The 24779-nt window shown below is 39.4% G+C and overlaps 1 protein-coding gene across 3 annotated transcripts in view; it reads right to left on the bottom strand.

Annotated features, from left to right (window-relative positions):
• pxdn (peroxidasin) overlaps positions 1-22710 on the bottom strand; it is a 98127-nt gene extending 75417 nt beyond the window's left edge. For all 3 annotated transcript variants that reach the window (XM_073927640.1, XM_073927643.1, XM_073927642.1), the window contains exon 1: positions 22482-22710. In XM_073927640.1, coding sequence (XP_073783741.1) covers positions 22482-22666 — 185 coding nt within the window. In that variant the 5' untranslated portion in view covers positions 22667-22710. The remainder of the gene's footprint in view (positions 1-22481) is intronic.
• Between the last annotated feature and the right edge of the window lie 2069 nt (positions 22711-24779).

The raw sequence follows: 24779 nt of genomic DNA, 5'->3' as shown, positions 1-24779 counted from the left end.
CGTTCTCATGTAAAACCCATGAGTGTAGAACACAAGGGGACTAAAGGTCAATCAGAACACAAAGCAGACGGTTGCGTGACTCACAGGCCACGCCCTCATCATTTACATGTACTTTAGGTTGTTCATCCAGACCTGACAAGCAGCCGTGTCATCAGAAGAGCACAGACTGATATGTTGCTCTGGGATCATTAATATGCTCGTTTCCTCGTGAGACAACAATGATCATTTTCCTCCCTCGTTATTTTAAAGTTTATATTTATATTTTATATGGATGTGGGTCTTTTATTTTGAAATATTTGACTATTCTTTCTATCTTTCCTCTTCTTTCTTTCTTATTTTCTTTCTTTTTATTCACTTTTTTCTCTTTCTTATTTCTCTCATTATTTTCTTTTATTGTTCCACTTTTCTTCTTTAATTTACTTTCTCTCTTCCTCTTTCATTTTCTTTCATTTCATTTTTTTCTTTCTTTCTTTTCTTCTTTCTTACTTTCACTTTTTTTCTTTCCTTTCTTACTTTTTTATCTATCTTTAATATGATCATTTTTCTTTCTTCCTTACTTTCTTCTTTTCTTTCTTATTTCTTCTTTTTAATATATTTTTTCTTTCTTTCTTTCCATTTTATTTTTTTGTCATTTCTACTTCCTTTTTTCTTTCATTTCTTCTCTCCCTCTCATATATTTCTTTCTTTCTTTCTTTCTTTCTTTCTTTGTTCTTTCTTTCAATCTATAATTTCTTCTATCATTTCTACTTCCTTTATTTCTCTATTCTGTAATTTCTTTTCTATCAATTGTTCCTTTCATTTATCTTTCTTTTTTCTTTCTTTATTTTATCTCTTTTTTGTATTTTCTTTTATCATTTCTTTCTTTCTTTCATATATTTTTCTTTCTATTCTGTAATTTCGTAGCTTCTGTAACTAACTGTAACTTCCTTTCTTTTCTTTTCTTTTTTATTTTATATCTTTTTTTCCTTTCTATAATCTTTTCTTTATGTAATTTATTCTTTCCCTTTTTTATTAATTTTTTTTCTAATCTTTCATTTCTTCTATCACTTGTTCTATTCCTTTTCTTTATTTCATATCTGTCTTTGTTTGTTTGTTTCTTTGTTTGTTTGTTTGTTTGTTTGTTTCTTTCTTTCTTTCTTTCTCTCTTTTATCTATCTTTAATCTTTTCGTCTTTATTTTTCTTTCCTTTCTTTCTTTCTTTCTTTCTTTCTTTCTTTCTTTCTTTCTTTCTTTCTTTCTTTCTTTCTTTCTTTCTTTCCTACCTTCCTTCCTTCCTTCCTTCCTTCCTTTCTTTCTTTCTTTCTTTCTTTCTTTCTTTCTTTCTTTCTTTCTTTCTTTCTTTCTTTCTTTCTTTCTTTCTTTCTTTCTTTCTTTCTTTCTTTCTTTCTTCCTTCCTTCCTTCCTTCCTTCCTTCCTTCCTTCCTTCCTTCCTTCCTTTCTTTCTTTCATGTGTTACTGAGCACGTGAGACATCAAACTCACATCAGGATGTAAAATGCAGGATATACAGATTACATAGCTCCCACCGCCGGCCCAAAAGAAGAGGCATAAGGTTTAACTGTATCTCACATTCATTGGGTTTTGTCTTCTGAGGTGCAGCTCATTTACTATATCAACAACAACAACAACAAAAAAAAAAACACCACAGTGGCTTCTTCTAACACAAAACTGCATTTCTCTGTCTGATATTAGACACCAATTTACCAGGAAGTGACCATTTTGTTCTCTTTGGTCTCTCATTGGATGGAAACTTTATTCACAGATATTTTATGTGATGTTTCAGTTTTGTGCATAAATTTAATGGATGGAAACCAGGCTGATCTCTGGTGGGTCTGAGCACTGCATCTCCAGCACATGTCTGAGTGCTGAACTCATCTAACAGAGCTTGGACTGATTAACCGAGTCTGGTTTTTGGCAGCAGTGACTTTCCCAATCAAAAGTACACAACACATGCGAGACGTGTTCAGAAAGAGGCCAAGATGGATGATACGGTTCACAGCAAACAATCATAACAAAGCCTTACAGCCGGATCTGTTTCGCAAACTTTGAAAGCCCACATGCATTAACGTTCATTTTTCAGGAGGGAAAATGTGTGACAAAAGACTCTGGGTCTGACAAATGTGTGACAAATTTAACTTTACATGTCACTTGAGTCACATTGATTTAAAAAATTAAGTTAATTTCATTCATTCATTTTCCTTCAGCTTAGTCTCTTTATTCATCAGCGGAACATTCACCACAGCGGAATGAACCACCAACTATTCATGCATATGTATATACATACATACATACATATATATATATATATATATATATATATATATATATATATATATATATATATATATATATRTATATATATATATATATATATATATATATATATGTATATATATATATATATATATATATATATATATATATACATATATATATATATATATATATATATATATATATATATATATATATATATATATGTATATATATATATATATATATATATATATATATATATATATATATATATATATATATATATATATATATATGTATATATATATATATATATATATATATATATATATATACATATATATATATATATACATATATCCAGCCAGGGGCGCCTCCAAGGGGTGGCCAGGGGTGGCCACGGCCACCCCTCGGTTAACTCTGGCCACCCCTGTGGCCACCCCTTTGGCCACCCCAATATAATTTTGCGGTTGACATTATTGATTTAAATGAACTCATAAATTCCCAATATTTAGATAAATAAATAAATAAAATGCAGTCACTAAATTATTGTTGGTGTTACTGACGTAGCTCTCCCCCTCTGGTTCAATGCTGGTGAAAGCAAACTGACGCATGCGCGCGGAAAACCATTCCCGCGCCCCTCACGCACTCCTGTGTGAATCCCGGTTGGTTGTTTGCATGCACGCCGACATAATAGGCACCGCTCATGCGCCGTGAAACCGGAGTAACAGCCTTTTGTGCAGAGGTGTCGGCACTCAGCGAGTTTTGAAATTTGTTTAAAGTTTATATAATATGATGATGATGATGATGATGATGATGTTACTTTCACTAAGCATGCCTTTAAAGCAGAAAGGAGGGATAATGAGTCAGGGAGGTAAGACTTCATAACATGATTTCTCAGCCATGATCTGGTCTAAGACCACAGATAATTCTATAATACATTTTTTGTATTCTTTAGAATTGTCATAATTAATTTTCATGCAAAAGGTTTCTTAAGTGATGTTGGCATATCACTCCAGTTGTTGTTTTCCAGTAATATTTAGGATTGATTTCTGTTATTTATTTAGAATAATAATTGTATATTAATATTAATTGTATTTATTTAGAAAAAATATAAATAAATTGTTATATTTATTGAATAACAAATCTAACAATTCAAGGGAGGTGGGTGTATAGGGTGGTTCGCCCAGGGTGTCATTTAAACTAGAATCACCACTACCCTCCCCGATCGTCCTTGACAGCACGCACACACCTTCAATAGACAGCAATGGCTATTTAATATTTACCTTAAGCTACAGTATATCAATAGAAGAAGCTGCATTAATAAAATGGTTCAAAAAGCAATATGGATAAATAATATTATTAGTTATAGTGAGTGTGTATAGTAATGCCTTTTGTTCAGTTTGTTCATTTGTTTGGGTAATTAATAAACTCATTATTCTTTCATTCATTTTCTTTTCGGCTTAGTCCCTTTATTAATCCAGGGTCACCACAGCAGAATGAACCGCCAACTTATCTAGCACATTTTTACACAGCGGATGCCCTTCCAGCTGCAACCCATCTCTGGGAATAATAAACTCATTAATCTTTATTAATTTTAGACATGGCATATCTCGTATGATGTACAATAAAGGCACGTAAAAAAAGAAGTCATTTATACAGTATATGAAAAGTGTTTTTAAAATAAACATAGATTTTTATTTGGTTTGCACATGTACTTGCTGAATTATTTCAAAGAATAAATTTCAATAGTTCAAGTAGAATTAATTAAATTAATAAAAACTACATTATTTCATTTACCAGAAACAAAAATATAACATTACACTGAATTCATTATTTTTTTGTGTGCCACCCCAAGATTTGGTGCGGCCTCTTCTGGCCACCCCTAAGAAAATTTTCTGGGGGCGCCACTGTATCCAGCATCAACCCAGTACTAGGAAACACCCATACAATATCATTCACACAGACACACTCATACACTATGGCCAATTGAGTTCATCAATTCCCCTTCAGCGCATGTGTTTGGATTCTAGGGGAAAACCAGAGCACTAAGAGGAAACCCACACCAACACAGAGAGAACATGCAAACTCCACACAGAAATGCCAACTGGCCCAGCCGATACTCAAACCAGTGACCTTCTTGCTTTGAGACATCGTTAACCACTGAGCCACCGTGTCACCAAGTTTTGCATAACTTAAACAATAAAGTTGAAAATAGATTTGTGTGTTTAAAGTGACAGTAGCATAAACACTTTCCCTGACTTTTTAATTGTGTCATTATTTTAACAGTGCAGAAGGGACAAATTAATAAGTAAAAATCAAATCCAGACCATTAGTTTTCTGAAAAAAAGTCAACCATGACAATTCTCTCTCTCTCTTTTTTCTTTTCTTTTCACTTTCATTCGTGTATTTATTTCTATTTTATGACCTTCACCTTTCTTTCTTTCTTTCTATTATTTATTTACTTATTTTATTTTTCATTCTTTCCATCATTTTTTCTTTCTTTCCTTCATTATTTCTGTCTTCTTTCTCTTCTTTCTTACATTTCTTCATCCATTTCTTTTTATTTCATACCTTTATTCTTTCTGTCTATCATTTCTTCTTACTTATATTTACTTCTTACTATCAACTCTGAAAACTGGACTTTACTAGAACTCTTCTTTCTTTCTTTCTTTCTTTCTTTCTTTCTTTCTTTCTTTCTTTCTTTCTTTCTTTCTTTCTTTCTTTCTTTCTTTCTTTAAATATGTTTAATTTGGTATTTTCCCTCTCTTTTATTGGTTCTTTCTTTACTTCTTTTGTCTTCTTTTATGTATTTTCTTCTTTCTTTCCTCTTTTATTTAGTTTTTCCCTCTTCCTTTCGTTCATGTTTTTTTTTTCTTTCTTTTATTTCTTTACTTGCTTCTTTTGTCTTTACTTTTTAAATTTCTTTTCTTCCTTCTTTTTCTTTGCTTTTTCTCTTTTTCCTCTTTTTATTTTCCTTCCTTCCTTCCTTCCTCCCTCCCTTTCTTTCTTTTTTTCTTTCTTTCTTTCTTTCTTTCTTTCATTTGTTCTCTTTCCTCTTTTTTCTTTCTTTTGTCCACTTTTTTCTGTCTTTACTTCTTTTTCATTTATTTCTTTCGTTTTTCTCTCATCTTTTCTTTGCTTCCTTCTTTTTTTTCCCTCTCTTTTTCTTTATTTTTCCCTCTTTTTACTTCTTTTCTTTGCTTCCTTCTTTCTTTTTTCCTCTTTTATTTTTAGTTTTTCCTCTTTTTTTTCGTTCATCTTTTCTCTCTTTCTTTACTTTCATTACTTCTTTATTTCTTTTCTTTCCTCTTTTTATTACTTCTCTTTTCCTCATTTCTTTACTTCTTTCGTTCTTCTCAACATTTCGCCTCAATCACAATACTCCTCTTTGTAAGAGTGCGGTGTGTGACGCTGTATTTTGACCTGTGGAGGACTCACGGGTCTCTGACAGGACACTCTGAATGGGCTGATAGCAGGAGAATGAATGTCAACACAAAACAGGATGTGGTTTTGCTCACATCCAGCCTAACCATATCAGAGGAAATTCCCCACTACAAAAGCACGATAAAACACAACCTGACAGAAGCACAGACGAAGACTGATCCTCTGAACAGCCTGACATATGACACAACAACACAACGCCAATCTGTAACTTTCACTCAGTGGCTCAATCTGATCAATCTGTCCTTCATCGCGACTGAGATTCGTATCATCTCAGTGTATCTCAGTCATACATTTTAGCATGATTTGTAAAAAAATATAAATAAACTATTATTACATCAGTAATATATTATTTAAATTAGCTTTAGAAATACTTTTCCTAAAAAGGGGCTTTTTCAGTTTATTCAAGACGATCTGCATCTGTATAATGTCCTTATTATAAGCAGTTAGGGTTGTAACAATATACCGGTATGACGGTTTACCACGATTTGAACGTGACCGATTATCATACCATGAACAATTGCATATCAACGGTTTTAACCCTTAAAGACTGAGACAGCCGCCCGCGGCTAAAAATAAGTATTGCTCTTAAATGTTTAATAACTTTTGATCCGCTGATCCGATTCATACAATTCAAAGATTGGCATAAAGAAGAGAATCTCAGCTTTCCAGTGCTGTATCACATAACATTCGCGGACTTTCAGAGGCTCCGGAATCAGTGCGGTTACGTCATCAACATTTGACAACGCTGATTTGACAAAGAAACGCTCGTCACTGTGTCTCCGGACAAACCAGACATGATACATTGATGCATTGTCCCTCCTCCATGCCCAGATTGGTTCAAACTCGCTATATCACAACCAATAAGCATAGGTTTCGCTTTTGTTTGTGGACCAAGCTTTTTGAACAACACGGAATGAGAGGTAGGCATACATTTATGCGCGGCTAAATAAAATGCAAAAAAAAAAAGTTTTGCATGAAATAATTTTCATACTAAGTACTCTTGCATGCACAGCAGCACAGAAACATGACAAAACAGTGACACAGCAAAGACGAACTGCTGCTCTTGCTGTTTTCAAAAGACGCAAATGAAGGTGCAGCTGTTTGTCTGCATTGCAAACAACCATATCCAAATCCATATCCATGCTGGCACATAAAACCTAAGGATGTTCCATATTGAATCTAGTTTCGTTATGTAACTATTTATAGTATAGTAAATATTTATATCTATTTTTTACTGAGGATTTGCACCATGTTTATTTGGACTTTATTTGGACTTTGACACATTATTTATTATTTTCTTATTTTTTTATTTGTTCATTGTAAGTGGTGTTGTTTATAGTAACTGAAAATATATTATTTGGAAAAAGTCAAATTTGCTTCACTGTTCTATTATTTTGTAACATTTGTAACATACCGTATACCGCGAAACCGTCAAACCGTGGTATTGTTTTAGACGATTATCATACCGTGAAAAATTCATACCGTTACAACCCTATTAGCAGTATTAATTATTGTATGCATATTAATATTTGTTTTAATATAAACAAGTGTAGATGTGTCCAGATGTGGGGTTTTGGAGACGTCTGCATCAGCATATTGGGCATAAGAACAGGACGTGTGTTTGGATATAACTCAGTTTTCTGACCACACTTCATTATTATTGTTCATTTGCTGGAGATTAGAACTGAATTTCTTTGAATTTCTTTGCGCTTAACAAAGGAAATTAAACATGTGGGCTAATGGATGTGTTCAGTGGAGTGAGTTTCCACCGTTTCCTCACTCCACCAAAGTAAAGGAGTAAAGAGTAAAAGTAGAGTAAAGAGAAAGTAAAGAGGCTGAATGGAGGAGGCTCGTTCTTTATTCTCGCGCTGCAGATACTCTGTTTTAGTTTTCTGGCTAGTGAAGCGTTTTTACACTTACAAAGTCTATCATGTAAACAGCAAATGCACTATGGAGCGACGCAACTGACTCTTATAGGGAATGAGAGACGAGACTCCGATTGGTCTAAAGCAGGTTATGCTCAAAACACACCCAGAACTCATTAAGAGAATAAGCACACCCTGTTTGATCATGCGCCGGGGCACATGGGTATTTTCCTGTCCTTAAAATAGTAAAAGTGGATTCGGACATTGCCCTAATGCTTTTGCGCCATGTGCTTTAAAATTTGTGCCTAGATCATTAAAATAAAGCCCAAAATTTCTATAATGACTATAAAATCTTAACTCAAACACAATTAGGGCAAATTAGGCTGAAAATCTAAATCTTATTTGTTTTGATTTAAGATGAAATAAAAAAAATCTCCCTATCCCTCTCTAAATAGACAGTAGTGTATTAGGGTGTGTGTAAATGTGTGTGGATGTTTCCCAGAGATGGGTTGCGGCTGGAAGGGCATCCGCTGTGTAAAAACTTGCTGGATAAGTTGGCGGTTCATTCCACTGTGGCGACCCCGGATTAATAAAGGGACTAAGCCGACAAGAATATATATATATATATATATATATATATATATATATATATATATATATATATATATATATATATATATATATATATATAAATTAACAAAAAATATATATATATATATTTATATAAATATATATATATATATATATATATATATATATATATATATATATATATATATATATATATATATATATATATATATATATATATATATATATATATATATATATATAAAGCTATAGTTAATATTATTAGCACCCTTAAAAAATATTTTTTTATAAATTGGCTAACGGTCTAATCTGATTTAATGATCTATGCTAAGCTAAAAGTGTAAGCTAAAAATAAATTAAGTGTTTCTTTAAGCCATTAAATTACACTAAGATGAATACTACAGTATCTTGCAAAATAATTTTTAAATATTGAGTAATAGAAAACAGAAAAGAAACTAATTATTAGAAATCTAAAACAATTATGTAAAAAAAAGGGTGTTAAAAAAACTCAACAGCACTTGGGAAATATTTGAAAAATAATACAGATTTCACAGAAAGGCTAATAATTATATGTTTAACTGTGTATAAAGTCAGTAAATATATTACAGACACATGAAGCAACAGCTGAAGATGACAGAAAGAATGTGGTAAATGAAATACTGACCGTGTTGAACAACTCAAGAAGAACAGAATAAAATGTGCAAATATTGTGTTATAAAATAAACTTTACAGGGTTTAAATATGCTCCAAAGTCATTCTCCTGATAAAGATTTAACAAATGCCACACAAACAGCAAGTCAGACAAAGTGTACATGTGTTCGTCGTGTAGAAAACGTGCGCTTTAAGAGCACAGCAGAACAAATAATTTACGGTCAAACTAAAGCTTCAGATGGACTGCCAAATGAATCCTCCAGGGAATCACTGACTGGCTGTCTTAAAGGGACAGTTCACCATTTCCTCACCCTTTACTTGTTCCAAACCTGTTTGAGTTTGTATATCATCATCAAAAATGATTGAGGTCGTGTGCATGTGCTGTACGATACGTCCATTTATTGATTATTGTGACAGGCCTAATGAACACTGATAAAGATATTTTGAATTAATTTTGGAAATGGTAGCCCTTTCTTGGTTTTCCTATTATGGATGTCAATAGTAGTGCTGTCAAAAGATGAACTGCACTCAAAATAAAAGCTTCTATTTACAAATAAACACGCATAAACATACATGTATATAGAGAGGCATTTTACTGTGGCCAGCTTAAGGCACACCTGTGCAATTATCATGCTGTCTAATCATATATGCAATGTGTTACATAATAAAATTAATAATAATAATAATTATAATAATACATTTGTGCTGTCAAAAGATCAATTACAATTAATCATATTTAAAATAAAAGCTTGTATTCATAATAATATATGTGCTGATCTGCTGGGATTTTCACGCACAACCATCTCTAGGGTTTACAGAGAATGCTCCGACAAAAAGGAAATATCCAGTGAGCGGCAGTTCTGTGGGCGCAAATGCCTTGTTGATGCCAGAGGACAGAGGAGAATGGCCAGACTGGTTCCAGCTGATAGAAAGGCAACAGTAACTCAAATAAGCACTCGTTACAACCGAGCTCTGCAGAAGAGCATCTCTGAACACACAACACGTCCAACCTTGAGGCGGATGGGCTACAGCAGCAGAAGACCACACCGGGTGCCGCTCCTGTCAGCTAAGAACAGGAAACTGAGGCTACAATTCACACAGACTCACCAAAACTGGACAATAGAAGATTGGAGAAACGTTGCTGCTCTGATGAGTCTCCATTTCTGCTGACACATTCGGATGGTCGGGTCAGAATTTGGCATCAACAACATGAAATCATGTGTCCATCCTGCCTTGTATCAACAGTTCAGGCTGGTGGTGGTGGTATAATGGTGTGGGGGAGATTTTCTTGCCACACTTTTGGGTTCATTACTACGAATTGAGCATCGTGTCAACACCACAGCCTACCTGAGTATTGCTGCTGACCATGTCCATCCCTTTATGAGCACGGTGTCTCCATCTTCTGATGGCTACTTCAAGCAGGATAACACACCATGTCATAAAGCGTGAATCAACTTCAGACTGGTTTCTTGAACATGACAATGAGTTCACTGTACTCAAATGGCCTCCACAGTCACCAGACCTTAATCCAATAGAGCACCTTCGGGATGTGCTGGAAGGGGAGATTGGCATCGTGGATGAGCAGCCGACAAATCTGCAGCAACTGCGTGATGCTATCATGTCAATATGGAGCAAAACCTCTGAGGAAGATTTCCAGTACCCTGTTTAATCTCTGCCATGAAGGATTAAAGCAGTTCTGAAGGCGAAAGGGGTCAATCCAGTACTAGTGAGGAGCACCTAATAAAGTGGCCAGTGAGTGTATATAAATATAAATATATATGTAAATATTGTTATTTTGTATTTTTTACATTATATATATTTTTTCAACTCATCAGCACTAGTCAGTTTCCAGCATTTTTCAAACAGTTTCATAAATAGTGAGTAACTTTTCATTTCATGTCCCTTTAAGCCAAACGGGGTAAATTTATGCTCAAGCGCACGACATGATGAAGCTCATACACTCCTCAGGCCTGACTTTCAGCTTTGTAATGCTGTAAAAGAGCACGGAGAGCTCCGTGCTCTTTTAATAACGATCAGGGCCCGTATCTCCTCTGTGCAAATGAGCAAAGCTTTCGGGATTTTACAGGCTTTGCATTCCACAATGGCTCTGAGAATGAATGCCTGACAAAACCTGACTGCAGCAAATTCCACACAACGCCGCTTCCCTCTCTACGGGTCCTCGCTGAGAAAACCAGCTGAAGGACGAGCGCTGGACACACGTCTGCTTTTATTTTAACACACACGCACACACAATTACAATATACATCATGTTTAGCTTGCAACCCTGCTGAAGAATCCAGCTTAAACCAGTCTAGGCTGGTTGACTGGTTTAAGCTGGTCGACCAGGCTGGTTTTAAAAGGGTTTTGGCCACTTTCAGCCTGGTTTCCAGCCATTTCCAGTCTGGTCTTAGCTGGTTAGGCTGGGAGATGACCAGCTAAAACCAACCTGACCAGCCTAGCCAAGCTGAGAGTCCAGCCAAAACCAGCTATATCCAGCTTAAACCAGGCAGGTCAAGCTGGTTTTAGTTGGATTTGGCTGGGCATTTTCCAGCCTGACCAGCTAAGACCAGGCTGGAAATGGCTGGAAACCAGCCTGGAAGTGGCCAAAACTCCTCTCAAACCAGGCTGGTCAACCAGCCAACCAGCCTAGGCTGGTTTAAGCGGGATTTTTCAGCAGGGAAGGCATCATTTAACCTATTTTGTAAGTTGCCTCAGATAAATAGGTCAGCTAAAATGCGTAAACAGTAAACACATCATAAAATCTCAAAGTATGTTGAAATATAGGGCTGCATGATATTGGAAAAACGTGATATTGCGTGATATTTAATTTTTTCTGCCATAAATATTGCGATATGAATACAATTTCACAAGTATTAATATTATTCATAAATGACTGTCTGATTTCTTGCTAAAATTCATTCATTCATTTTCAGTCCCTTTATTAATCTGGGGTTGCCACAGCGGAATGAACCGCCAACTTATCCAGCATGTTTTATGCGGCGGATGCCCTTCCAGCTGCAACATCCATACACACTCATTCACACACATACACTACGGACAATTTAGCCAACCCAATTCACCTGTACCGCATGTCTTTGGACTTGTGAGGGAAACAGGAGCACCCGGAGGAAACCCAAGCGAACACAGGGAGAACATGCAAACTCCACACAGAAATGACAACTGAGCCAGCCGTGTTGTTGTGAGGCGATCGTGCTACCCACTGCGCCACCATGCTGCCTTGTTTTCATTTTTAAATGTAGATATTTACACTAGAAACAAGACCAAAACTCTTCTTTTTAACTTTATTTTTTTGCATAAGTTGTATAAATTCTGGATAAATACAGTAGTTAAATACAATTCTGGTTAATGGACACACAGCGAGGTGGAGTTGCTGCTGGAGTTTCATCTGAATTGGTCACATGACTAAAAATGCATCACCGTTTTCGAAAGCCTCCACCGTTTTTTTCGTCACTCTTCACATTTAAAAAAATAGATTTGTTTTCATTGCTTTAAAATACAATATCAGTTTAGACGGAAAGTCCAAATGTAGAGAGATTTAATTTCAAAACATTATCGTGACTTCAGTCCATCAGATGCATTACTGAGCCGAGCCAGAGTCCAGCAGGATGTTGTTCAACTCATTTAGGCACTGGAAAAATAAATACGGCACATTCTGTCATCGTGAAATCATGTGAAACAACAGCATGCCTTCGAGGAGATTATTAAACTGTATTACAAGAGCATAAAAACACGCACTCCTGGCAGAACAACAGGCTGCATAATATGGTGCAGGTTTTTTCACTGCTGTTTAACTCTATTGTGGTCAGAAAGATCGTCCAAATGATCTTATTCATTCACAAAGCCAACACTTCTGTCCCCCTTTGTCTGTATTATATAATATATGGTAAACTGAAAAGTGGAATTTACTGGAAAGTCTGACAGCAGTGCAGGGTTAAGAACCAGCAATTATTTCATCTCCAGCTGTAAAACACCTGCATTACTTTTTTTACTTGATGTTTTTCACATCAACATCAGGAACTTAAAGACTAAGAACTAAATGATCTTTACTTTAAGTACGTAAGTAAGTAATGTGAAGGGCCAGACGGAGGCTGCTGACATTTTTCGCAATATCTGCAGGGAATTTTGGTCAAAATCTGCTGATTTCTGCGGAATCATTTTGGGAGTATCATAACTAAAACCTTTAATATTTATTCATTCATTCATTTTCTTGTCGGCTTAATCACTTTATTAATCTGAGGTCGCCACAGCGGAATGAACCGCCAACTTATCCAGCAAGTTTTTCCGCAGCGGATGCCCTTCCAGCCGCAACCCATCTCTGGAAAACATCCACACACACATATACACACACACTCATACACTACGGACAATTTAGCCTACCCAATTCACCTGTACCGCATGTCTTTGGACTGAGGGGGAAACCGGAGCACCCGGAGGAAACCCACACGAAGGCAGGGAGAACATGCAAACTCCACACAGACACGCCAACTGAGCCGAGGTTCGAACCAGCGACCTTCTTGCTGTGAGGCGACAGCACTATCTGATGTGCCACTGCCTCGCCCATCCTTTAATATAATTTCAAATCCAATTAGATCCACTTTATTTGGTAAACAAAACAAGTCTCTCATATAATAGCTTTGCTAAAAGACAGAAAATATTACTTTACAAACTGCATTGTACATAAATGAGATGAACATTTTAATATTAGTCACACACATTACTGAAATTCGTTTAAAAACTGAATAAATTTAGATTTACACACATTTACTCAAGTAAAGTAATTAATTAATGATGGGCTAAAAATCTGCGGAAATCTGCATGTGCAGATTTGGTGTGGGCCTAGTAATGTGTTTTTATTTGCATTTATTTGCATCGTGTTTGGTCATACACCAAAAGTGCTTCACAATCATAAGAGGGTCTCTCCACACCCCCACCAGTGTGCAGTAGAGATCTGCGCGGGACTAAATTTTGAATCCGGCTCCCGCCAGGTTTTAGCCCAAACCCGACTGCTCCTGCTTACATTCAGCATTTGTTGTCCCGCTGCCCGACCCGGCCCGTTTTCTACCCGCCGCGCCCGATCCCGATAAAGAGCGGGGGGAGAACAAAACTGAAAACCACCTAGCTACACAGAGCCTATAACAAGCTGTCTGTATAAACACACACACACACACACACACACACACACACACACACACACACACACACACACACACACACACACACACACACACAGCAACAAACAAGCTAAACACAGCATCGCGCTATTTCATTTACACACATACATACGCGTGCTTGCTCGGGAGTCGTGAGCGATATTGCTAGACGGCCCGCTCACATCCCAAATTAAACCCGTTACCGACCGCTCCCGCGCTTTATTCGGAAATGTATTCCCGCGCCGCAGAAATCTGGACGGGAATGCAGACGTCTAGTGTGCAGCATCCACTTGGATGATGTGAGGGCAGCCACAGGACAACAGCGCCACTTCGCTCACCACACACCAGCTATATGGTGATAGAGTGATAGAGGCAATTTGTAGATTACGAATAGATTGAGAGCTATGATCGGTAAGGGCCGATGGTCGAAATGTGGCCAGGACACCGGGGTTACACCCCTACTCTTTACGAGAAGTGCCATGGGATTATTACAACCCAAGCTCATTCTGGAAACGTAGCCCCGCGGACGTTTCTGGAGACCGCGATTTACGTGGGCGGAGGTACGTAAGACGGCCGACGGCTCGCCTCAGTGGAGGTCTTTCCCGATGCAACCAGTTTGTCCGCTTAGCTCACAGCGTTGCGTCGGCGGAGCGGAGGCCCCGGAGGAGGAGGAGCTGGCCGCGGGGACGACGACCGGGATCGAGTCCTGGGAACAGCGGTTCCGGAAATCAGGTAACACGAAAAACGAAATCCGAAAAATAAGAGCGAGAACGCGGCGGGATCCGAAAACGCAGTCGAAATCGAAGACGAGGGCTTTTGCTTTTTTTTTTCTGAACGGCTTTTGCAAACCGTCGGTTGTGTTTAGGGAAGGAGGAGGAGGAGGAGGGCGGCCGAGTCGGCCGATCCGGCGGCTTTTCGCGCGAGAACGGCGCGGGCGCGAACGGCGTGCGCTCCCGAGACGCGAAAAAGCGCACACAGCGGCCTATCGCGGATCCGCGAAAACAAAAACCGCTCGAATGCGTACCTCCCAGGACGTAAATCGTGGTCCGCGGGGCTACGTTTCCACAATGAGCCCGGGTTGGATTATTAATGACCACAGAGAGTCAGGATGTTGGGTTAACATCTCATGCGAAAGACGGTGCTCACTGACAGTATAGTGTCCCTTTCACTATACTGGGGCAATGGGACTCACACAGACCACAGGTTGAGCGCCCCCTGCTGGCCTCACTAACACCACTTCCAACAACAACAACCTAGTTTCTCTCATCCAGGAACTAACCAGGTTTAGCCCTGCTTAGCTTTAATGTACGTTCACACCGAAAGAGGCAAGAGCTTTAAAGTAGCCTGAAGTCATTCATTTTCAATGAGAGCCAGCGGCGCTAAGCGTCGAGAAGCAGCGTGGCACATCTTCGCTGGTGTGGGCGTCGAGGAGAGTTGAAATCAAGTAACATCAAGCTTGATGGTAATGAGCTATGACGCGGTTCGGCGGCAAGCAATCAGAATGAAGAAGTCCACCGCTTGAGAGTGTAAAGCGCTTTGAGTGATCAGAAAAGCGCTATATAAATTAAAGGAATTATTATTATTATTATTACACAATGTAACTACAGAAGATTTAAATTATACAATCTTTTTTTTAACAAGATGCTAACGGTCTAATCTGATTCAATGATCCATGCTAAGCTAAGCTAAAGGTGAATTTACCCGACCCAGAGATTGCCTGAATTAATTTAAAAACATGTAAAACTTAACTGTTTAACTGGAGTTAGATTATTTCCAAAATAGCGGAGTGCTCCTTTAAAGGTTTCCGCTTCAAAACCCAAACCGGGTTGATTCACTAACTAATAGGTTAAAAGCTCCCTCGAGCAGAGCACTCGAGTCCAAAAAAACGACGTCAAGCTTCACAAATGAGCCCTTCATGTACTTTACAGCACACTTCCCTCCTGCTCAGACACAATGAGCGGCTCAGCGGTGTAATAATGCGCTGGCCTGGGATCAGCTTTTTGCAGTGCTGGAGCCGTTACGTGCGGTTTCTCCAAGAGCGTCTTGCAGACAGATGTGGAGAGTTAGGCTAACGCTGTCGAGCTTCACTTTCTCATCTGCAATCAGCCACGAATCTGAAGGCAGGCCTCTGTCTGTTTGCGGCAGCGCAGATGCATTGTGGGTTTGGAAACAAACGCATGCAACTGACACATGGGAGTATTAAAACAAGCCGAGGAATGCATTGCAAATTCACATCGATTTGGGATCCACACTTTCTATGGGACCCCAGCTCAGAATATTTCTGAAGACTTTGCTTCAGATGTAGACTGAGAGACAGCTGAAGAATAAATTGTTATTAGCCATCATGTGAAATTTACAATTCTTCATTCATTAACAGAGCATGGAGGATTTCAGAGTTAAGGCCCTGGTCTACTTCATATTAAGTTCCTTTTTGTTCTTCCTTCGGGGTTTGGGTTGATGGGAGAGGGCAGTGATCATGGAATAAATTGAGGACAGAGAGGGGGGTTATGGGATGTTATCGCTGACTCTAATGCCGAGTTCAGACGGCATGATTTTCAAAGTAGTCGTGTCACAGATGTTTTCACACTGCATGACTATCTGGGCTAGTGTTTCGCCGCTGCTTTGTTTACACTGCAAGATGGATCGGCGACAGGGACTTTCACATTGCATGACTTTACTATAGGAAGAATCACCGACAACTTCGTCCAAACTACGTCTCACAGCCAAAAACACGTCGTATAACTTTTGTTATTAACTACATAATGAGAAAGAAGCCTTTAATGGGGTAGAAAATGTACATACTTGTTCACCTGGGTTTAAAGGGAATTAGCCATTTCTCCTCAACGTTCATAATACACAAATTTCTTTCTGTATTAAACGTCAAACAGACACGGTTGCTCCTGAGTCCTGTCAAAACTCCACTAGTTTTTCCCCCATTTCAAGAGTTCACACTTCGGTGATAATCAAAAAAGCGTATTTGGCATGCTGTCCCGGGAGAGAGCCCTGAGCTCGTAATATCCTCGAGCCCCGGGCTCCCTCCCGTTAGAAGGGCGAGAGGGGAATTCGAGGTCAGGTAGGTCTCGAGAACTCCCCTGCTTGTCACCGTGAGAAGTGTAAACTCAGGTTGTATTGGGTAATAATTGGTTGTAGTCGATTGGCTATGGTTCATGTTTTTGGATGGTGGGAGGAAACCGGGGAACCCGGGGAAAACCCACGCAAACATGGGTAGAACATGTAAACTCCACACAGAAACACCAACCGGCCCGATGGGTTGGACCGGCGGTGTTCTTGCTGTGAGGCAACAGTGCTAGCCACTGGGCCACCGTGTCGCCCGATCAGAAAAAATGGGAGGATGTAGGGGTGGAAAGGGGGGGAGCTTCAAGACGAAGATAACTGGAGTGAAAAACTTATTATAATGCTTCCGTAATCATCTAATAGGGCTGATTACAGAGCTAACAAGGAGCCAGCCGTGTTGATTATAAGCACGTGATCCTCTCGAAATTAGTTTATGAATAAACCACACTTCGTGGGTCCAAATAAACCGAAAAAGAACGCTGTTAACTTCTCCCCCAGCCTCCCGCTGGCCTCTCATTGGCTGTAGGCGATCGCTGATGTTATTTTCAGTCAAAACTCAATTCACACAGCATGATTTGAATCGCCGACAGCTCCAGATATTCAGCACGCCAAATATCTCCAATGGCCTAACTTAATCTAATTCAGTGTTTCCAGGGCCGGAGCTAGCTGAACTGCCGCTCTAGGCAGAGGACGATCATGCCACCCTCAACCCCAATGTGAAAACGAAAGTGACCGGTTTTGAAAATGAAGTGAGTTGTGGCGGACCTCTTTTCCAGCGTACTATGGGCGGATATAACTGAGGACGCGCGGGTGCTGAGGGAGGGAGGGAGGTGTCGCGGACACTGCGCTCTCAATTCTGCCGCCCTATGCGCGGATATAACTGAGGAAACGCAGGTGCTGATGGAGGTGTCGCTGACGCCGCCCTCTCTATTCTGTCGTCTATGCGCGAATATATTTGAGGACGGTGGGTGGTGAGGGAGGTGTCGCGGACATAACTGAGGACGCGGGTGGTAAAGGAGGTGTCGCGGATGCCGCCCTCTCTATACTGCCACCCTAGGCGGCTGCCTAGGTCGCCTCTATGGACGCGCCGGCCCTGAGTGTTTCTCAACTGGTGGGTCGTGACCCAAAAGTGGGTCGCGGGAACATTTTCTGTGGGTCGCGGAGTGTGTGTGGTCAAAAAAAACAACAAAAAGTTACATTTTTCACTAATTTTGACTTTTATTTTGAAATGCGTGCACGACAACTATATTGTTTGACATGTGAAATTTCATTTAATTATAGCAACAAATATATGTCGAAGCGCAAATACGACCCTGAATATGTCAAGTATGGATTTACATATATTGATGGAAAAAAGACTTAAAGCCTCAGTGTGTCATATCATATGTAGCGAGGTGCTCTCACAAAAGAGCACGAAACCTTCTAAATTAAAACGACATTAAAGGACACCTAGGTTACCCCTTTTTTCAGATTTAATATAAGTCTTTTGCGTCTCTAGAATGTGTATATAAAGTTTCAGATCAAAATACCCATCAGGTTTTTCATTATACCTTTTACAAGATGCTGTTTTATACTGATTTCCGGCAGGGGGTGGTTTTGTCGTACTGCGCCTTTAAGACGAGTCTTTCCCGCTCACTGTTTCTACATGCCTCCTCCCTCAGCTGCGTCAGACAACAGACAGACTTAAAGGAAGAAGGTCTCATGTAGCGTTTGTGAGATACTACAGGAAGAACTAACCTTTACTAATCAGTACTGTGAAGTTGCATTGATGAGTCACACACAATATCGTTACAAAGTTAACGCGCACGCCCATGCACACACACACACACACACACAGGCAGGCAGGCAGACAGACAGAGCGCGCTTAGCTTAGTTAAGGCTAACCTCAAGTGCTGTGTGGATATCTGTTATGCTAATATACAAAATAAACCCGATTTAACTTCCACAAACCGGGATTGAAGCGCCTTCTTTTATAATTGTTCTGACACGCGGCTGTGCTGATGAAGTAAAGCTGGAGTAAATTGCTGTAATTAATTACACACATACTCTGTTTTAAAACACTTTAAACATGTGAAACTCACTCTTAATCACATTTGATGATGATTGATGATCCTAGCAAACACAACAGATCTTTTATTCCCGGTTGCTTTGCGTATGACTGCCTTGTCTTGTTGACATATACACGCGACTACCGGAACATGTTAATGCTCGCAGCTGTCAATCAATTCGGTGGGCGGGGGGATCGCACACCTACGTAATGGTGCGATCGATTTGAAATAAGCTCCAATTGGCCGACCCTTTTTTTTGTAGTTAAATTGAAAAAAAAGGACTGGGTGTGTTCATATCACCCCAGTATGACGGTCTATACACTATACCAACACACAGATCTGTCCAAACAGCTTGAAAAGTAGATTTTTCACCATAGGTGCCCTTTAAGAAACCAGACAACATGTTTTATTAACAGTTCAGTTTAGTTCATGGTAACTGAACATTTTCTGACCCTAACCACTGTTTACAGTATTTGTCGTTTTTACTTTGTAATATTTCTATAATTTGATACATTTTGTTAAATGACAGCAGTAAAATATTGTTTATTTGTAAGTCTTGATGATTTTCTTATGATTTATGTGTCACTACTTGTGTATGCTAACAAATAAATACAAATTAATGATAAGTCTTAAAATTGTATTACAGTTCCTAAAAATTTGGGTCGCGGCTTGATGCCCATGTAAAAATGTGGGTCCCATGGCCAAACCAGTTGAGAAACCATTGATCTAATTAACCTAGTGAAGCCTTTACATGTCACTTTAAGCTGAACACAAGTGTCTTGCTAAATATCTAGTAAAATATGATGTGCCGTCATCATGGCAAAGACAACAGAATTAGCAATCAGAAATGAGTTACTAAAAGTTAAAAGACTTGTAAAATCTCTCCATTAAACAGCAATTAGGAGATGTTTGAAAGAGAAGTGAAAGTTCATATAAGGGTTAATAATTCAGTCTTCAACAGCAGTGGTTTGTAGAATTGAGTTAACACCGTTCCTGTTGAGACGTTACAGACTCAACACACTGACCACATAAAAGAGTCCATTAAAGAAGCGGCTGTAAAACGCCATTCATTCATGCGTTCATCAGCAGGAGAGGCTGGACAATGCGCTTACTGTTACTGCCGTCACTTCAAAGCAACACTTCAGGACAAAAGAGCAGATACAGAGCCAGCACTGACGGCCCTATAAATCTGACTGATTGTTTCCCAGATCCCTGTGTTTTTGGTTGCTCAAAATGTTCTGGATTTTTAAAGGTTCGATTATATTTTAGTCATTCAAACTATTTAAGGACATGGTATAAAAGTGTAAACTAAGTTTTGATAAAGGGAAGAACAGTGGGCGGGGCTAAAGATCTCCTTTTGGTGAACTTTGCTCAACGAGACTTTCTGATTGGTTGATTTTTTTTATTTATCATTATATCTGCGTATGTGTGTGTGGCCTTAATGCATTATTAAAATCCACCCTGCTAAAAAATCCAGCTTAAACCAGCCTAGGCTGGTTGGCTGGTTTTAGCTGGTTGACCAGGCTGGCTTTAGAGGGTTTTGGCCACTTCCAGGCTGGTTTCCAGCCATTTGGTCTTAGCTGGTCAGGCTGGAAAATGACCAGCTAAATCCAGCTAAAACCAGCTTGACCAGCCTGGTTTAAGCTGGACATAGCTGGGTTTTGGCTGGGCTCCCATCCTGCTAGGCTGGTCAAGCTGGTTTTAGCTGGTCAACTCCCAGCCTGACCAGTTAAGACCAGGCTGGAAATGGCTGAAAACCAGCCTGGAAGTGGCCAAAACCCCTCTAAAACCAGCCAGGTTGACCAGCTAAAACCAGCCAACCAGCCTAGGCTGGTTTAAGCTGGATTTTTCAGCAGGGAAAGTTCATTCATTCATTTACCTTCAGCTTAGTCTCTGAAATAGATCGCCACAGCAGAATGAACCGCTAACTATTCTGCCCTATGTTTTACACAGTGGATGCCCTTCCAGCCGCAAACCAATGCTGCAAAACACCCATACACACTCATTCACACACACTCTCATACACTACAGCTAATTTAATTTACCCAATCCAACTAAAGCACATGTGTTTGGACTGTGGGGGAAACCGGAGCACCCGGAGGAAACCCACGCTGACACAGGGAGAACATGCAAACTCCACACAGAAATGCCAACTGACCAAGCCAGGACTTGAACCAGTGACCTTCTTGCTGTGAGGCCACCGTGCCACCACACAAATCCAAAGTTGTGCTTGTCTAACATTAGCTAACGCACTATGAGTTACAAAAAACGTTGTTTTTGTTAACGAAGCTGAATAAATCCAGTAATAAATGTTGTATTCGGTGTTTGTTGACCTTAGTAAACACATTAAAACATCAACTAGCGAAAACCTACAGTAAAGTGTTTTTGTAAACATTGTATGAACATCATTTTTAATCTTCAATATCACCCATTAAATGTCTCAAATGCCTTCCTTTAAGATAATTTCCCCTCACAATTACAAGCTATAATCTCACAGTTAGCCATTTTACTTTCAGAATAGCATGTTTACATCTTTCCATTCTGAGTTATAACCTGCAAATTGTCATCTAGCGTTATGTTCTCATTAAGAAATTGTATGTATTTACTTAGTTTTACTAAAACTGAGGCACTTTTTTCAGACTGGTGCTACACACAGTCTCGCGCACTTACTTCCTGTCGCGTTCACGCGCCCTCAAGTGGCCAAGAGCACTAGTGCGTGTATTGGGACGGAGCCGATGTCATATGCTCCGGTAATTAAGTGAATCACAATTCTTGCAGCATTCGTGGCCGTGCAAAGATTCCTGCAGGGTTTGTATCAGAGTTTGCGTTGGTACACATCTAATATAGTCGAATCGCGCCCCCCAAAATGCTGCCTATGTAGGGTTAAAGTGCAGACACAGCCTCAGTGTTGAAACAAAGACCCGTCCAGATTAGGAAGGTGATTCAAACTACTGGGGTAAAGTTGGTTTTACATTCACACATTCAAACTTTCTCGCTAATATTATTTCCTAAAAGTATTCTTTGCAGGGGAAATCATATTAGCATGAGCAACAAACGACTATGAAAGTAAGCATTGATCACAGTCAATTAAATAACGCTGTCTCACAAGTGATTTCACAGCTAAAATAGTTGGTAAATAATATAGAAACGTTATTAGAAGTTGTCACTTTTCAAAAATGAACGAATGTGCGAAAATAAAAACAATTTTACCGCAATATTCAGACGCCGCAAGACAAACTCGCCTGTATGCAACCGGTGAGACCAATGCAGAACACGCAAACATTGCTACAACTTAAAGTTGTTAAAGAGAGTAGTTCCGATATAGATATAGAGCAATCAAGCAGACACTTGGAGAACAAAAAAAGCTAGTGTACTTACAGGATTGTGGTCTGAGGAAGAACTGCGGGCACTGATTCCAGGTTCAAATGCATGCATCTGACAGTGGTACGGAAACATAAACAGCGGCTCGGACATGAGGACACCCGGTACGGGCCACTGCTGAGGAGAAACACGCTGAGTACACTTAAAAAGCAGGGTAAGTTTCGCACAGTCCGCAACGCCATGACCGAAAGAGCAGTGCGCAGGAATCCAGCAGCAGTCCAGTGGGAAGTAGGGCAGTGTTACAGCCCGTGTACTAGACGGCATGAAAGACCAATCACAGCCTCCTCAATCATGTTCACGAGAAAAGCCCATCCTACTAAACTTTCGCCCACTGCACACTTCAAAGTACGTGCGCTGCCGGCGTTTGGGAAGTACGCTACGCGCGTAGTACGCAGTCTACGTATGTGCACTGGAAACATTAAACGTTACTTACAGAATTAAAGTAAAGTTGGTTTTATATTTGCACATTAATTCGCATATTGTTTACCACGGTACTACAAGTATGACTTGAAAACAACATTAGCAGAATTTAATAGTCTGTGAACAATGTACTTTGGTAGTCGGCTAATATGATTTCACATTCACTAGAATACTGTTCCCCTGCTGAAAAATCCAGCTTAAACCAGTCTAGGATGGTTAACTGGTTTAGCTGGTCGACCAGCCTGGTTGTAGAGGGGTTTGGGCCAATTCCAGTCTGGTTTCCAGCCATATCCAGCTTGGTTTTAGCTGGACAGGCTGGGAGATGACCAGATAAAACCAGCTTGACCAGCCTAGCCAGGCTGTGAGCCCAGCCAAAACCAGCTATGTCCAGCTTAAACCAGGATGGTCAAGCTGGTTTAAGATGGTTTTAGCTGGTCACTTTCCAGCCTGACCAGCTAAGACCAGAAATGACTGGAAACCAGCCTGGAAGTGGCCAAAACCCCTCTAAAACCAGACTGGTTGACCATCTTGGCTGGTTAAAGCTGGATTTTTTTGCTGGGTCTGGAATTATATTAAGGAAAAGTCTAAATGTGTGAATATGCAATCAAATAAACGGTAAAATAAGTTGTCAATTAAAGTAAATATATATTTTTGTGAATGATCAGAGCTTATTTTGAAGGCTAATCAACATTTGGAGGAGATTAAACCCTTAAGAGGGTATAGCTCAGCCAAAAATCTAAATTATGCCATTAGGCTTACTCGCACTTCACACTGTAAAAAAACAAACAAACAAAAGAAGTCTGTTAATAAGTTTCCATATTTTGTGATTCAAAAGTGTTTTCTGTTTATCTGACGGTTGTGGGTTGCATTATGGGATGTTGATCTCTGCTCTGTCGACTTTTGATGTTGAAAATCCAACTCTGCAGTTTAACAAAGTGACTTTTACTGACTTTTTTATTACTTAATAATATAATGTATACAAAATATTATAGAAATAAGTTTGTAAAATAACAGAAAATGTACTGCTCAATAATGTTTATGTCTGGTGAATGGGCTGGCCAACCCTGGAGCAGCTTGACCTTCTTTGCTTTCAGGAGCTTTGATGTGGAGGCTGAAGTATGAGAAGGAGCGCTATCCTGCAGGAGAATTGTCCCTCTGCTGTGGTTTGTAATGTAATGGGCAGCACAAATGTCTTGATCCCTCAGGCTGTTGATGTTGATCATCCACTCTGCAGATCTCTCACACGCCCCCATACTGAATGAACCCCAAACCATGATTTCTCCTTCACCAAACTTGACTGATTTCTGTGAGAATCTTGGCTCCATGCTGGTCCCAGTAGGTCTTCTGCAGTATTTGTGATGATTGGGATGCATTTGAACAGATGATTCAGCAGAAATTCTCCCTCCCAGTCCTCAAATATGCCCCCCCCCCTCCCCTGGTCTTCACATCGCTTATATTGTCTTATTGCTCATTGTCATAAATAAGGACGCATGACAACTGAGCGGGACTCTGCAAAATAAACAGTGAAACTCTGACTTATGTTAGGAGAGTTTACTCAAAAGTGACTTGTTTTAGCTAGTTTTTGGACCCGTTTAGAAACTCTCCCGTGTGAAAGCGAACCGCACCAAGAACAAAGAGCAACATTGTAACAATTTTAATTTTAACCCAATTTTAACCTAAGGGTGCTTTCACACCTGTGAATCGATTCCGTTGTTCCGAAACAGAGATTACAATTGTTACATTGTTGCTATTTACTCTTGGTGCGGTTCGCTTTCACATTGCAAAGTTTCTAATCGGACCAAAGACCTAAAACAAGTCACGTGCGAGTAAACTCTCCTTACATTGGTCAGAGTGTCAGGGTTTATTTTGCAGCGT

Source organism: Danio rerio, chromosome 17 (genome assembly GCF_049306965.1).
Source record: "Danio rerio strain Tuebingen ecotype United States chromosome 17, GRCz12tu, whole genome shotgun sequence".
In the NCBI taxonomy this organism is placed as follows: domain Eukaryota; kingdom Metazoa; phylum Chordata; class Actinopteri; order Cypriniformes; family Danionidae; genus Danio; species Danio rerio.
The sequence above is the reverse complement of the archived record's forward strand: the minus strand, read 5'-3'. Positions and strand labels throughout refer to the sequence as shown.